General features: G+C 43.9%; 1 protein-coding gene across 6 annotated transcripts in view; it reads left to right on the top strand.

The window, feature by feature from the left end:
* RNF220 (ring finger protein 220) overlaps positions 1-17,036 on the top strand; it is a 216,749-nt gene that overhangs the window by 170,376 nt on the left and 29,337 nt on the right. For all 6 annotated transcript variants that reach the window (XM_071750317.1, XM_071750315.1, XM_071750314.1 and 3 more), the window contains 2 exons: positions 14,521-14,617; positions 15,636-15,722. In XM_071750317.1, coding sequence (XP_071606418.1) covers positions 14,521-14,617; positions 15,636-15,722 — 184 coding nt within the window. The remainder of the gene's footprint in view (positions 1-14,520; positions 14,618-15,635; positions 15,723-17,036) is intronic.

The raw sequence follows: 17,036 nt of genomic DNA, 5'->3' as shown, positions 1-17,036 counted from the left end.
TATTAAAGGGCCGGTTGTGCATTTATCACTCCATCCCTTTTAAGGTTGATAAATGAGAATCCAGGAACCTGCTCTGCACCTCCAGCATTGCAAGCCCTTAGGGCTTTCAGACAAACACATTTTATTTTTCCTTCTTTTGCTCCTTCCCTAGTGACGGGGAAATCAGTTACTGAGGAGAGAGTGAGTTATGGCAAAATTTGACCTCTCGTGAGCTTTATTGGTGAATGTAATTTTAGCTAGAAACCTGGCCCCTTTCTTACACTCAGCCCTTTGGCCTCAAAGAGGAGGATTTACTAAACTGTTCGTTGGCATGAACCTCGGGCACTAAGGAGAGTCTCTCACAAGCAATCCACGTAGTGCATGCCTAATGAGAGAAGGAATGCTAGCTCCTTCCGTTCAATAAAGAGGATGGGATGTAATCTCTTCCTATATCAGCCTGGATTTTAATTTAAAATTTCTCAAGAGGAAAGGCTGCTACAAAAGGGAGTTGGACTTAAAAGCCACTTGTGTGCTCAATGACAACCTGACACTCCTGATCTGCTCTTACCTTCCTCTGAAATTAAATTGTAGCTGGGTTGTAGCAGAGCAGATGATCAGGAGCACAGATGAGTTTTAAAGGCTACCCAGTAAAGCTCACACTCTATTCCTGCATCTGTAGCCTTCTCTACCTTAACTGTCTTTGTGCCCACATGGACAGCTGAGTCTGTGTGACCATGAAGGGCCCTAGACTGTTCATGTAGCATAGTTAATACAATCAGTAGAGGGGAAACATGGGATGGCTGTGTGTCTCTATCATTGTCCTGGTTAGGAGACTCATCTAATTTCTGCCCTTCTATGTGCATGGGTAGTTTCTTCCTTCATACCCACTGGACACCTGTGTTTTGAAGAGAGCAGAGTCTCCTGCTTCCTTTGCCGTGGACATCATGCTGTCTTCACCTGGTTAACATTCATAGTTGTTTTTCAGTCGCTGTCTTTTCCCTTTCCCTGCCAGTGTTTGTTCTTGTCTTGTTTTAGGGACAGAATTCTTAATTTACATCCCTGAAGCACAGTACAATATTTTGATGGTGCTTTCCAATGCTTAAAACTGCTTTGTCTGGAATTGGCAAGGCCTTCATTAACCCCCGTCACCCGAGGCTTTGTGTTTGGCTCTGTTCCCTTTGCTGAGAAGTAGCAGTGATGTGGAAATCGAAGGCCTTTTATAATGCCAGACAGCCTTTGCCAGGCTACAGGGATGTCACTGGTGTCTAAAGAGATGACATGGGAAAATACATAAAACTGGAGGGGAAAATAGATGTCCGTGTGTCTCATTAATTTCCATTTTAATGGTGTATTGCTTTGAGGAGATGTCACAGCTGGGCAAAAGGGGAGCAGGACACTGTGGCCAGTGTCTATAGCAGATCATTGGGCAGTCTTACTGAAGTGGCTCAAACTTTACACAGGTTCTGGCTTCTTTTTATCATTTTTGGTTAGTGGACAAAGTTCATATAACTCTCAAGGTGGGGAAAACTCTTTGCTTATTATGTTAAAGACTGATACTGCCAGGTTCTCAGGTGAGGTTGGGATATCCTGTTGCTTTTTTGCTTTTTTTCTTTTTTTTTCTTGTTTTTTTTCTTGAAAACAGAAATATTAGAGATCTGAACAGCTCTGCTCAGGTTTTCTAGAAGGAGCAATTGCAGGCTGAAATTCTCTCTTGTGCGGTTCCTAGGATGAAGCTTCCTTGCTCTCAAGGTGCTGGCAGGGAAACTTACTCCTCTCACCTGAAGTGTTGTCTTAGAAAGTGGAAATTCTTCTCTGCTGGTCTTGCAGCTCCAAACCCCCATTGAGGTCTAGTGTGGCAGCGCCAAGCACACCTTGCCAGAGCTTGGCATACTTGAGGCAGCAGGTGGAAGGAACAGGAGATGACAGCAAGTAGGAGTATGATGTAACTGAGGAGTGCTGTGTTCTGTTGGCTTTGCTGAAGGCAAAAGTCCTGAAGTCAGGAATTTATTTGGTACTTCTAGCTGTTGTCCTGGCTTCTTAAAGCATCATTTGCTATTGCTTAATTTGCTTAAACAAAACCGCAGGATGTAAACATGTAGGATTTGGAACCACTTTGTTTCAGCAAAGGTCCTGCTTGAAGGTAGGGGTTTGCAGCAGGCGGGTTCTTGTTTCTGGTTGGGATAGGTGCAGCAGACTACCAACATGAAATACCAAATGCTGTTTAAATCAAGCTCATGCTTCAAAGTTAAAAGCAAAGCTTTACAGATACAATAATCAAATATTTCCCTGTCTTAGAACAGTGTTGCAAGACTAAAATTTCTCTTGAAATACCTGAATGTTCAGCAACCAGCCATCCCTACACCTCTGGATCATCCCTTTCTGAAGCTCTTTGTTGCAGGGGATTATTTCATACCATCTCTCTCTAATGAGTTTCTGTGTTTAGGAAGCCAACAAGGCTTTGCAAGTGAAAGCATCGAGTGATTCCCTCTCTGATGGGTTGTTTTTTTTTAACGCTCAACATATTTGTAGCAATTCTCCTGTTCCCTCTCCAGAATGGATGCACCTTACCCTCAGTGTTTACACTGTAAGGTTATCCCTTTAAAGAATTCCTGAGGGAAGTTCAAAAGGGTTTTTTTTCTTTGAAAGATTCAGTGTCTCTTTTTGTGTGTATGTCTCTTACTTGAAAGAAGGGAAAGAGAGGGGGGAGTGGAAAAAAAAAGTGCTTTATCTGAAGAGAATCACATCAGCTTTGCACTGATAGAAGCTGCTGTCATCTCTTAAACGGCTTAGCACAGTCAAAAGGCAAGAGGACTTAAAACAGTGTCTTACACAGGGATCGATGGGTGGAACACATAACTCGTAACTGAAAAAAAAAAAAAAAAAAAAAGGCAGCACGGGGGGAAAGATAACGGTAATGATTGCATTGAGGGAAGCTTGAGGGAGGCTTGTTCTTTGTAACACAGCTTCAAAGGTGTCTGGACCGGTGCCTAAGCAAATTGTCCTGTGAAGTCGCTGCCTCAGAAGGGCGGGGGGATTCTTGCACCAGTCTGGTTTTTAGCAGATGGGACAAAGATCAGTAAATGCCAGGTTAGCAGCTCCCTTCTGCCACTTTGGATTTGAGGAGAGGATTTTTGCCTCTTGCTGTCCATTCTGGGAAGGCGGCTTGTCCGGGAGAGGGGGAAGGAGGCAAGTGGTGGATGGGGTGGTTGGGGAGATGGGGTGTGGGGCCGGGATGTCAGTTTATCGATCGCACCTCAGTCAGGAGAGCTGCAGGCGCAGTGCTCTGAGCACGAGCGGCAGCGTGCTTAATGTGATTGAAAGGCAGTTAAAATGGCGGTGACCTTTTCAGGGGGAATTAGATTGCCTGCCAAGAGTGGTTAGAGGGAGTGATAACGCCAGCTTGAGGAAGCTGTCCAGTCTGCTTCAAAGGGAGAGAGACAGAGACAGGGAAAGCAAGCTAGCAGCAAGTACCACTTAAAGCATGAACCACGCGGTCTGATAGAGCAGAGATTGCTGTTCTCTTTTAGATATGAAAGAATTTAAGGGTTGTATTTAAGTTCTCTCCACCTGCCCCGTCCTCCTCTTCTACCTCGTTTTCCCACCAAAAAGCCTTCCTCTGGCCACAGTAGCTCATTAGTTACCACTGCTCTTCTGGGTTTCTTTTCCTTCAGCAGATCGGTTGCATCAAAAATAACACAAAAGAGAGAAATGCTTTGAAAATTTTAAAACAATAGGCAGCGTATTTTCAAGGAAGGCTACTTTCTAAGATAGATCAACACGACAAGGATCTGGCTGATAGATTGTGATGCTCTTGAAGGAGAAACACACAGGGATTGCTTAACTCTGAAGTTGCTGTTTACTTCTCCGTGCTGACCTCCTCCCAAGCTAAGAAAGGGCTTGTATCTGTTAATGTCTTTTCAAGGGAAAAAAACAGCACAACTTGGTGTGTGCATAGAGGGACTTGATAAAGCTTTTTAAGCTTTTACAAATCACAGTTACCATTGGGTAACTTGCCCATTTGCACTGGATCTCATCATGTGCAACTAGGGCACATGATGCCAGCTGCCTGGAAAGTGGGACTATGTTAGAATGTCTTAAAGTTTCCAGCAGATGACTGCAGTTCTAGTGTCAGCTTTTTGTCTCAGCAGAATCAAGATGGGCTTTAGTTTGAGCAGCACATGTAAGCCAGCCTTTGTCTAGCATGAGTTAAGTGCTCAAGAAAAGAGCATTGGGGCAACAGTTATATGCTCTTCCAATTTGTTCTTCTAAATACATGCAGCATTAGAAGCATCTTCTCAAGTATGAGAAATCTAAGTAGATGCTTTTCAGTTCTCTTGCCCTCAGCAGCAGGTGTTTCTGAGCACAGGGACTTTGCTTGTGTCTGGTGACTGCTTGGCACAAAGGTCCAAATAGAGGAAAACTCAGTTGTGCTTCTCAGTGCAGTTTCATGAGCATCCATCTCTACCAAAAAAGCCCTGCAAAATCTGTGTTTGGCACATAGGTGGAAACTGCAGCATGGAGAAGCATCTCCTCTTGTCTGTTAAAAGTAGCAACAGAGGTGGTGACGGAGCTTAAAAGTCTTGCTCTTCAATTTTACCTAGTAGCCAGCTATTCCCCCTTTTTCAGATAAAATATAATGAGGCATGCAAAAGAACCTCAGGAGGCAAGAAGACTTCCTGTTTTTCTATACCAGCAGGTTCAGGCTGTATTTAAGATGATACTCGTAAGAAGGTATAAACTGGTCTACTAAAATTCAGCAAAAGAATTTGACCTAAACAGTGAAAATATGACTTCTCCTAAGAGACTGTGGGAAACAGAAGATGTTGCTGGCTTATTTAGGCCATTTGGAAGAACGGTCTAGTAACTAGAATAATCTTCCCCATTTCTGTGTAGATGAGTCAGAATTCATTCATTTTACCCTGGCAGGCTAAAGCAAACTTCAGCTTGGATGCAGGAGCAGTCTGTGGTAAGAGTATAGGGAATCTTTGCCATAATGAAATTCTTAATCTTCCTCCCATTTAGCAAGAGCTCAGTTCAGTGCCTTTCTCTGTCACTTTCCCAGTGTCAGTGTCCCTCATTGCTTAGTCTCCAAGGTGAATGCATCTGTGTATCTGAACACCCTTCCCAGCCTCTCAGTCTTGGTATTTTAGCTTTCCTATATTTTAGCTTTTCTATATTTGGTTTGCTACCTTCTGCTGGTCACTTCTACCTGCTGTGAGCTTCCAAGTGGGTGAGATATACAAATTTCATGTTTCTCAAGGGCTTTTTCTGTGCCTTAGGGTTCCTGAGTCCCAGAGGACTCGTATCCCTTACTTTTGCCCTTGTGTAAAATGGTGGTAATCCTGGTAATCCCCCCATTGCTGAAGGATGGCACTTTGTACTGGTCTGATGGAGTATCCCAGACACTCCTTAATGTTTGCACCTCTCTCCTTTGAGAGCAAGTACTTGTCCATAAGGTAATACTTGACCTAAAAATGCTAACAGATCTGTTTACATAGTATTAGGTACAATAATCAGAAGGGCTGTAACTTACTAATTCTCTGTGGTTTGTGTCCACATACAGAATTTGAGGGATTCTGTGGCTAATAAATGCCTTTTGGATATTGTACTGTATATTTATATCAGAAGTTGATTTTAGTAAGCAGAAAAATCTGATGAGAATAGTAGGTGATTTAAAAAGAAAAAAAAATTCAGAACTCCTACCTTAAAACAGCCATCATGACCCAACATGTTACTGATGCTCTATCACGTGTGTTTAAAGTTCATATAATGTTTCAAAGAACAGTGTTTTCTTATTCTGGAATGCAAAGTAATCAATGGGACTTGTCAGAGTAGAAATCACTTTAACTGAAAACTAAAAAATAAAAACTGGTCCTTATAGCTGTTAAAGGTCCTGATTGTTGATAGTACATTTCCATTAACTCAAACGCATGCAAAAATGTAAGAACCTAATTTTTATGCTCCAGCTGCCAGAATGCATTAGTTGAAAAGAGCACAATCAACTAAACCTTGCTATTTGATTTATGTAATGCCAGCAGCTACTCTAACCAGGAAAAGATTTTCTGTGGGCAGAAGGGGAATTCTTTCCATTCAACAGTATTATGTATCTCACTTGGAGGAGGAAAAAGGATGTCTGTCACCCAGCAACAGAGGAAGGAGGAAAAAAATTAATTAAAAAGAAAACAGAAGATGCAGTTGTAACACCATGAAAATTGGCAGGGGGAGTAAAAGAGCAGGTAGAGCACCTGAAACTGCTTGATTTTTTAGAATTCCCTGGGTTTCAAGTTGACAGCATCCCTTTAAACTTCAATTTTACTAGATCTCGAGGCATGCAACATAAGATCTTCTGGTCCCATCTGCTGCACTTGCTTAGCTCCTCTTTGCAATCCATTTTTCTGGTGGTCTGTCTGCTCTGGTTTTGAAAGTCCCAGGCTTTTAAGACAGTCATTTGATAATTTCTTTTATTTTTTTTTCCAAGTGTCTGCAGTTTTGCTAGAACTGCAACCTACTTACTGGGCACTCGGGTCAGACTTCAGCCTTAAGAACCCAGTAGCTGATTGACGTGATTTTAATAGCATTTTAGAATACAGTTGTTAAGTCAGGGGCAGAAGAGATTTTTCTAAAGGAAAAGGGAGCATGGGTCTCAATGGCTCTAAACAGCTCCTGTCTCCTCATGTCGTCTCTTACACTCGGCGGTGAAACACATTATCGAGTAGTGCCCGGAAAGTGGCTAACTGCGTTTGACACACGCCAACTCCCTGCCTCCACACTGGATAATTGCATTGTCAACTGTTCAGCAAAGTGGCAGGTGACACTGCAGCCGGATTGATTGTCCTAGTATGGAGGCTCCCAAGACTGTCAGCCACCCAATCGATAGAGTTTACACAAGACACCATGACTGCATCTGTAACTAATTTCAGTTTGAACTTTGCAAGATGTGGCTGTCCCTGTTTCCTGGCCTCTCTTCTTCTTGGCTTGCATCTTCTCCCTGGATGAGGAGGTTGCTTTCCCACTGAAAGCCTGGCTTTATTTCTTGTTTTGGAGCTGGAAGTGAAGAAATCAATGGTGTGTTTTGTGGTTTCAGAGTTGAGGGCATTACAGCACATGGCTAACTAGCAGCTCCAGTTTTGCAATCAATAGGCTGATCAATTGATTAAATTAGCACTGATTTTTTTCTTTCTTCTTTCCAGCCTAGAAAAGAATTAGGGGGGGGCAGATCATATGGGTTTGGCCCATGAAATTTAGCCTTTGGTTTTTCCATTTCTTGGCTGCCTTTCTCCCATGAATACAATCTTTGTGCTCATCATTATTTAAAACAAACTGCATCAGGCCCCACTGCTGGCATCGGCCTGCTGTAAGCCAGGGTGTCACTTTCAGCTGTTCACCAGCCTTGCTGCTTCATGCTCGGCTGCCTTAGAAAAGTCATCCTCCAAGCTCTGCTGTGCTGCTTTATTATTGGCAAAGTTGCGACATTCCTGTGATCCCTGTCAGCGGTGCTTATTGATCCAGTGATGTGAATCTGCTTAGTGATTCAAGATTACTTTAATTCTCCCTCTTCCTTTTTTGTTTGTTTCCACCCTCTCCCCAGGGGAACAAAAGCTTTCAGATCCACCTTTCCCTGACTGTGGAAAACGAGCCGTAGCTCCAAAGACCGTGGCTGTTGCTGCTGCTTTTGTACTTCAGCTCTGGATTTTGAAGAGCAGCCTTTGAGATAGGCGTGAGACTGTTCTCACCTTAGTGCATCACACTGGCATGAGGCTCTAGGAGGCAGCCATGCATGAATAACCACACCAGGTCAGATCTCTGGTCTGAGTGTGGGTTTTTTCCCCTCTGCAGCCACGATCTGCACCTGATGGGTTATAGAGAGGCATAAAAGAAATCTCTGGGATACTGTGGTGCTGTGAGGGGTGGAGAAGCCTCTTCTGCAAGCCTTGCAGCAGCTGGCTCTTACCCTGTACAGCAGGGCTTGCCTGCCCTTTGTTCAGCACACTGCTGCAAAATGATGTTAATGGTCATAAAATTATATGGCCCCTTTCTTTAAAGGCAGCTGTTCCTCTGATCTGTTAGCAAAGATCATTCTAAGTGTCTGAGACACTGGTAAGCAGTCGGGTCTCTGGCAGCCCATTTGTGCCTCTGTGGGAGCTAATAGACAGCATCAGATGGATGCATCTGCTATTTCAGGTGTACGTTGTAATGACACAGTTGGGTGTCAGTTTTCCAGGTAAATCACTGTTTTTCTTGAAATGGATCTGGCTCCAGAGAAATGAAACCCTTGTAAGCAGCTTTTCATGGCCTCTGAATGTCATTTTTCCCTGCAACAGGGAAGAACTATTCTGTCCCTGTTTGTTCAAGGAAAAAATGGAGGAACAATTTGACTGTCCAGAAATACAGCTGGGTAAGAGTTGTGAATCTGCAGAAAGACTGCTGTTCACTCATCTCTGCCTTCCTCTTGTTTCAAGAATCTCTAATTCTTCCCAAACACCTTTTAAAATAAAGCAGCATCCATGCCACCCTGTCCTCTAGTACTAGTTTGGGATACTTCAGCAGCTGATGAAATAAACCCAGTTTAGAGCCATTCTCTGGAAGTGTGTGTGAGGCCTGGCCGTGTGTCTGCATAAACTACTTTTATTGCCTTCATTGTTTTTACTCTCCAAGAAGCCAACGAGTGACATTTCGTTAAGAAAATAGAGTGAACGTGCTGGAAAGGGAGGTTGTGCAGAAGAGGGTTACTGCAAGGAGTGTAATTAGCAAAGGCTACAGTTCTGGAGATTTATGGGAGGCTTTCTTTCTTCTTTCCTGAACACGTGTAAATTACCTGTGAGCAGAATGAATACCTCTCCCCAGCCAAAATAGGCCCCGGTAGAGCTGAATGCCTCTGAAATGGATTCCAATTTAGACCCACATACAGAATTTACACAAAATTCTGGGTTTCTAGAATATTTCTGCTATAGATTTGCCGCCACCTTCTTCCTCGGGGTCCAGACAGGAGAAACATTTGTTACACAGATGAGTTTAAATCTCCATGTGAGCAGCATCCAGTAGTGGTGCAAATAGTACTACTGGCATCTTAGTTTTGCTCCTGTCTTCGCTTGAGTTATACTTGAATGTACATAGAACAGCAGGCCCCCAAAACTGACTTGGCTGCCAAGGTAGGAGTTGAGGAGCAGAGGTGGGGCACATTAGGTCTGTGCTTTCCTACCTATGCTGATGAAATTTGGCTGTGGTTGGTTGGGTCTGCACTGTCCTGATTGTCTTAACCTGTTCCAAGGCTGCCAGTCTCTGTGTGAGCTCATGCCCGTGCAGCAGCCAGCAGTGCTGCCAACACCTGAAGCAGCATATGTTGTCACTTGGACCATCTGCCACTGAATGTGGTAGAGAGAAGGAGGACTCACTTGAATGTGAGGCCCTTTTATCTGTTCTGTGAGTCTGCTTATATATCATGTTAATGACTCTTGGTCTTAGCAGGAGTCACCACCCACTTGAGAGATGTTGAGATGACGGGTCATCAGGGGATTGCACAAAGGAAGGGAGATTTGAGCAGCAGTGCAGAGGTCAGAGAGGATGCTTAGGCATAGGGGACAACTTAGGAGAAAGAAAAGTGCCATGACAACCTATGGAACAGGGAAGAAAAGGATATCTGATGAGATTTATCTCCAGCCATTATTAATAGGCACATGGAAGAAAATGGGAAGTGTTTTCCTGCCTCCTTCAAGGTCAGCTGATTGCTCTTGCCAGCCAGTGCGTGCAGCCTGGCAGCAGCAAAGGGGCATGTGAATTTTTTTTTTTTGCTTTCTAGACCTCTGAGTCCGTATTTCAGAAACACTGTTACTTGTGTAGAGTACCTAAAATTTTCAGAAACTACCTTGAATTGGTGCTCAGGCTCTGAGGCCAGTCCAAGCAAAGTTGTATACACAGTGCTGGAGGGTGGTGAGAGCTCTAGGTAAGTGATCTTGATAGGTACATTCTGATTGATGGGGGAGTTTGTCTCCCAAACTGTCACAGGGTTTATAGAGGTGCCACTCAATAGCAGTCCTGGAATTGCTTGTCAGAGCACCTGGCTGCAGGAGCAATGGGGATTGGAGACAGAGCTGTAACTTTGTTTTTTCTCTGTTTAATGGCCCTGGCGTCTGACCTGCCTGCTCACTCCTGTTTGTCTGGACCTTAAGGAGGCAGCTGGGATTAAGACTGTCAGTGGATTGTGCTGCTTTAGCATTGGGAGGCTAATTGTATCTGGGTTGGCAGCATATGACAAGCAGTTGCCTCCTGTCAAATGCACAGTGAGAGAAAAAAATTCTTCCACAAGGAAAGTGAAAGATGTTAGAGAGTCTGTGTTTTAGTTTGCTCTTTTTTCATCTGAAAGCAGTGTTTTCAAATTCACGTGTGGAATTACATTCCTCAAGCCCTAGGTGACTCTCCTTGTAAGAGTCACTGCTGCTTCTGTGAATAAAAGTCTCAGGATCATGTCTCTTGTGAATTCCTAGGTCAAATTCACAACTCAACATTCAGCTGTCAGATTTCACTATATTAACACATTGGGATAAAGTTCTGGTCCCGAGCATTGACCTCTGGATAGCAGCACTGGCTCAAGAGGTCCACTCTACGCAGCTTTGCTGATGGCTGTGAATTACTGCCTGACCTTCAGAAGCCAAGCCTTGCTGTAGGAACCCTTCCCTGGTCCTAGTGCAGGATGTTGAATTGGAAGTCACCCAAGTGTAGTGGTAGGGGGTCTTCTAGAGGCTCCTGTTCTTCTCTAGTGTATCCAAAACAATGCAATGGCAAAGGCTGTTGTATCCTATTCTACAGTTTCTGCACTCCGTGTCACATTTTCCTTGCTCCTGGCTGGCAGCATATGCCACTGGCAGGAGCTGGAAGTTGTGAGCCCTCTTTACACTTGGGCTGAGTTAGTGAGAAGCAGGTGTGATCCTGTCAGGCCTTCCTTGCATTTAGCAGTCCTCTTAATCCATTTATAACAGCACTTGTCCAGAAATCTGGTTTGAATGAGCCTGAGATGAATGAATAATGTCAAGCAGTTCAGACGTCAAATATTTGAACAGCTGCGTGGGTGTTTTCACTGGCTTTGTGCATGGAAGCCACCCCAGGAAGTGAGACCAGGAGGGTCAGGTTGAAATCGTGGCACCAAACCCCAGCTTTCCAGAACTGGCCTCAGAATCCATCCCTGCTGCAGAGGGAAGGTTGTTATGATGCTGGTGGCCGGCTGTTTGCTCCACAGGTGATGGAGAACAGAGCTTTGCATCCTGTTCTTTGGTGGTCTCGTGTAGTTTTGGGGGGCTTTTTGTGTTTGTGGTTTGCTTGGGGTTTTTTTAAGCAGCCTTTGAAGTCATAAGCCTGATTTCACAGCTTATATTCAGAGTCTTTTCTGAGTACACAGAGGTTGCTTTGTTTAGCATTGTCCTGGTTTGAGCCAGGACAGAACCAATTTTCTTTCTAGTAATTTTGCTTTTCAGTTAACTCTCTCCTAAGTAGTTGCACTTGCTGAAATTAACAGCACAATTCTCAGTCAGTGTCTGCTTTTAGGACTGATAATGCTCGATGTTCGTGGTTAGTCTTGGGCAATAATCTGTAGAACCAAGGCCACTGCTGGTTTCTGCTGAACTTGTGCTATGGAAAGAAAAGGAGCCACACTTGAGCCCCTCCTGCAGGGAAGAGCAGGCCAGACAGGTGACCAAAACTGACCAAAGTATTTCATCCCGTATTTGTCATACTTGGTATAAATCTGAGGGATCACAAGGCTCAAGTTCTCTTTGTCCATGGCTCGTGTCCTGGGAGGACTCTGTCCATTCATCTGCCTTTGATCCCATTCTGTTGTGTTCCTGAATCTGCATTCCTGCATGCAGCTCCCTCCTGTCACTGACTCCAGGAACCCTGTCTGGGACTTAACCAGGGCTGCCCTGCAGCCTCCATCATGACTTCAGCATTAAAGGGGGGGAAGCATTACTGGTTTTGTGTATATTTGTACATATTTCATCATTTTCTTCATTACTGTTTCATTAAAGCTGTGTAGTTTAGTTTTCAACTCATAACTCTCTTTCCCTTATTCTGTTTCCCTTTCTGGGAAGGGAGAGAGGTTAACAGAGAGCATCTGTCATTTGTTTAGTTGCTGGCTTACTGTTAAGCCTTGACAAGAATACAGTTTCTGAATCAGTTTTTTGGTTTGGTTTGTTTTTTTTTTTAATGTGTTGCAATGGATTGCACTTAGTCATGGTAAAAAAAAAAAAAAAGCCAAAATCTGTATTCGGTGAAAAGCAGAGTTGGACCACATTGTGGCTTCCTCAAGGGCCTGACCTGGGAATCCTTGTTTAATTTGAAAAGAAGATTTGCCCCTTCTTTTGCCCCTCATTTTAGTCTATGAACTCTGCTCTGCCCTCATCTCTGGATGAAATGCTGCATCAGGTCAGCCCAGCCTGTCACTGTACCATCCAAACTCTTCCTGTGTACCCTCCCTGTGGAGGAGGGATAATATCCTGCCAGCAGTGCAGGGGCTCCTATGATAGGGCTAAGTTCAGTAAAAAGTCTGTAGAGCATTTTTGTTACAAAGTTAAAAGGGATTTTCTTAAGTACAAAGGTTTCAAGAGCAAGGACACCAGGATTCTAAAGTCAAGGTGTCTTAATGTTTGTAAATTGTATCACAGTAAGCAGCTCTTCTTTTCTTAAGCTCTAACCATAAACCACTAGTTGGCTCAAGTCAGTTAGGAGCAAAATTGATGGAAAGGTGCAATTTTTGCTGTGTGCTTGGCATCCTTGCAGAGACACAGGGAATGGACCTACTCAGGTTCACTCTTCTGGACACTTTTCCCCCTTCCAAGGCTCTTGCTCCAGGTATTCATTATCTGGCTAGCATTCAGATCTCCTCTGGGACTGTCCAAGTCAGCTCTAGCTTTGGATGATTTGTGTTTCCCACAGCTACAAGAAAAATTAAGACCTGTGTGTCCAAAGTTTATGGCCTTTGAGAAGTGATGGGCTCAAGTAATGCCAGGTGCCGGGGTGGTGTGACTGCAGGTTAAATGCCATGCCTGTAAATTACCAACCCATTGCTCATTGCGACTTCTAAGGCAGCTTTGAAAAACTATCCAGCTTCTTTGACAGGTCTCTCTTACTCCTCTAAATCTTCTCCCAAACATTGTGATGAACCCAAGCATGCAAGATTTATTGGCTGAGCCGTCGCAGCAAGAGAAGGTAGCTCGTGAGGTGTTGGCTGGCACCATGAACTGTGGTAGGGGAACCACTCAGTATGGAGGCTGACCCAGTAACACCACAGAGCTGACCTAGGAGCGTGGCTCCTGCAGAACCTGGCACAGGCAGCAGGGGTGCTGCGTTGTCTATTCACGTTTTGTTACCTCAACTGAAGATTAAGGCTGGAAATTACTTTGAAGTAAAAGGTAGTTTATGCTTCTAGGGAAAGGTTAGTCTTAAAATCATTGTCATGCTGTGGTTATCACTCGTTAAGGGCCTTCTTTGTATTCAGGGAGCAGAAATATCAAATCCATATAAACAAATTTTATTGGGGGCTTAATGAATCGGTGAGAACATTCATTCCTAGAGAGCGACAGTAAAGAACTGTGTCTGCATGGTGTCCTTGGAAATGAGACCTTTGCCTTGCCCTGCTGTCTGCACATGCAGGCTATTAGAAATATAGCTTCTGGGCTGGAAAAGTGCAAGTTTGCTGCTGGCAGCACAAGCTTGTGGAAGTGTGCTAGCAAGAGCACAGTGGGATGGACAGAGTAATTAGGCAGCAAATACCATGGAAGATTCATCTTCATAGATGTCTGCATGCAAATTCAATTAAAAGAAGCCTGGTTACAAGCAGCAATAATACAGTCAACAGAATGCTTGAGAACCAAAATAAATGTGTATATTGTTAGCCTGGGCTCATGCCTGATCCACTCATGTTGGAAGTGCAGGAGTCCTGTTGACTTGCACTGGAATTTGCTCACATAAGAAATGTTTGCAAGGGGCTGTTAATGACCGTGGAGTCTCATATTTTCCTCCAGTGAGGTTTGCTTCTATTAAACACTTCAACTTGTAAAAAATCTCAGCCATGACTATAATAAAAAATACATACATATTTCTGATTGTGTGTTAGCCTCTCTCTGCAGCTTAAGTAAGGAAAAACTCAGAATGTCCCAGTTGCCTTCAAAAACCTGTTAGTAGTGTGGTTTTTGTGTTAACCACTTGTATGAAAAACCTGTCTTTTCTGTTTAGTTTCTAATTGTTTTTTTCCTTTGAGAAGTCACTTCCAGTGCCTTAACCTTTCAAGTAACTCATGTGGAGAGCAAAGGTTAAAGAATCTTTCATATTCAATGTTGAGGGGTGCTTTAGAGCGTGAAATCCAGCATCCATTTCTGTGATTGTTTTCTAGACAGTCTTCAGAAAATTGTCCTGCTGTCTTCAGAGTTGGTACCTTTTGTGAGGCTGTTAAAAGTAAAGGACAGCCTGCAGACTCTTGCCCGCCCCTCCATCCTTAGGTCCCCTTCACGTCGTGTCCCATTCAACTACTCATCCACATGTTTTGTTTTCTTCCAGGTTCTGGGTTTATCATGTGCAGCGGCAAAGAGAATCCAGACAGCGACGCTGACCTGGACGTGGATGGGGACGACACACTTGAATACGGGAAACCACAGTATCGTTTTTGAAAAGCTCTTGCTGAGAGGGAACCCTGGTGTTGAATCTTCAGCTAGCTTCCATACAGCACTGCTCTAGGTAGTGGTGGATAATCTGTGTCCAGCCCTACTGGAAATGGCACTCTTCGCAGCTTCCATGTTACTTGAACTAAGGGATTCCCAGTTGCTGCCTTTGACATCCTTCTGTTGATGCAGCACTATTTTAAACCTGATAGGTAAAGTCAGTAGGAGACATTGCAGATCAAAGTTAGTGTTTCTCTATTCAGTTTCATAAGCCATGTGTTGTCTCCACCCAGGTTTCTTCCATATGGATTGGTTTTCCTGCTTCCTTGATATCAGTCGAGTTTATTTTCCACAAGACACCCCTTTGTGTCTGGGGGTTCTGTGCAGTAAATATCTCAAGCACTTTTTACCTGCCACTGTCAGAGACTGACTTTTTTTCCTTTGACTAGGCAGTTAATGAGCAGAACTATCATTTGGGGCAGTTTTTGGGACCTTCTCTGTCTGGGAGCCAGGCTCTTGGGACACAGTTCTGGGACTTCTGTCCTGCAGCAGCTGTTGCAGCCATCAAGGAGGAGTTCCTGCAAGGGTATTAGACAGACATTGACTTAGCTGTGATGAGGGGGAATGTATAGCTACAGAATTAGATTTTATTGAAATCTGTACAAGCCTTCAGTCTTAATGAAGCCCCAACCTTTAGCTGATAAAAGATCTTTGTACCACAAACAAGTTGTGGAATTGTGCAAAGTAGGCTTGCAGAGACTGAGGAATTGGTTTTCTCCTTCTGCAAGGCTTTGGTGTCATGTTGCCATCAAAAGACTTTGTTTCTTTCCACCTAAAACAAAACTTTAATCCAGGATTAAAAAGCAAGCCTGCTATGGATACCAGCCACTCTTCCTTTGAGGTGTTTCTTGTTGGAATGAATTTATTCTGTGTACCAAATAGTGTCTCAACCATCTCAGTATCCTTTCCACTGCTTGCAGCAGGGCTGTATGTTCCTTAAATCTTTGTGCTCAGGTACACAGAGGCAGACGTTATCCCTTGCACTGGGGAAGAGCCAGGTGAAGCCAAAGAGAGGGAGGCGCTCCGAGGTGCTGTTTTAAAGTAAGTGCTGTGCCTTTCTATTTTGTTTTCATTACTTCTCGGAAATTTCAGTTTGTGGAAGTTACCCATTCACTTCAGTGCAAGGTTCAAGGCAACAAGAGAGAGGTACAAAGAAGCATAATGTAACTGGGGAGTCTCCACTTCTACCCATGCAGCCTTATAAAGCCTCCTCTTACCCCACTGCCCAGCCAGCACCATCTTCTCCTTGAAAATGCTGAACAGAAAGTAAATTCTGGTGATCAGGAATCTGCTGTACCAAGGCCTTATGCATCATCTCACTTAACAATGAAATGTTAGCCTCTTAATAGTATAATATGATGCCATCTGAATCTTGTTTGGCATGTTAGGAGTCTGGCATCCAGGGTATGATTTCAGTGCATCCCATTATGTGTTGTGGGGGATGCAAACTGATCCTTCTGCCTTCAACACTGGAGTTGGGGCGTGCTGTGTGCTTTGCCCACATACATATGTGGAGAATGTAGGCAGCCAGCATTCAGGGCACTTGGGGAAGCATTTCAGGCAAATAAAATGAGTCCTAACAGGGAAGCAGGATTGCTTTCTAAGCCCTCTGCCCTGCATAAAACAGGGCTTAAATTACCCCTCTGTCTCTTTCACTAAGTGATCCTATGGGGTCAAGGTTGAAGTGATTGATAGAGCAGTGAAATGAAGTTTTCTTACTGCTTAGCCTGTCACAAACACTAGTACAAAATTAGGTTCCACTCCATAGAAAAGTGGCATTTTGCCACAGTGGATCCAAACCATTGATCCGTTCAGTATTTTGCTTACCGTGATAGTCCATAAGCAGAGCTTCAGAGATGCTGAAGCTCCTTCTCAGCCAGGAAAGTGCTATTGTAGCAAGAGAATATTGGGGGTATCTTTTATCATTAGCTGTGGACACCTAAGAGGTTGGTGAGACAACTAAGAACCTGAGGCCAGGAGACAACCCAATTCTTTCATGTGGCTTGTACCTAAGACATTTTGCTGTTTGGGCAAGATCTTTGTACACCTCCTGGACTCATTTGTCCATCTCTAAAATAGGAGAGATAATGCTGCTTGTAAAAGCCCTTTGAAATTCCAGCACGTTCTGTAGAAATACAGTAAGGTAGCTGATGCTATGTTACCTTTTGAGTGCAGCTGTCCAACCTCATAGAGCTAAAATGTTACAGAGTCACAGATGTGCAGCCCACTCAGAAGATTTCTTTCTCTTGCATTCTCTGTTACTGGGTTGCAAGAGAATGGACACAGTTAGGAACAGTCTGTACTTCAATGCTGCTGTTCTTCATATAGTAAGATGGAAAAGATGGGGCCTGTGAA

The sequence above is a fragment of the Heliangelus exortis genome, chromosome 8 (genome assembly GCF_036169615.1).
Source record: "Heliangelus exortis chromosome 8, bHelExo1.hap1, whole genome shotgun sequence".
Taxonomy (NCBI): domain Eukaryota; kingdom Metazoa; phylum Chordata; class Aves; order Apodiformes; family Trochilidae; genus Heliangelus; species Heliangelus exortis.
This window is presented reverse-complemented; position numbering and strand designations above follow the sequence as displayed.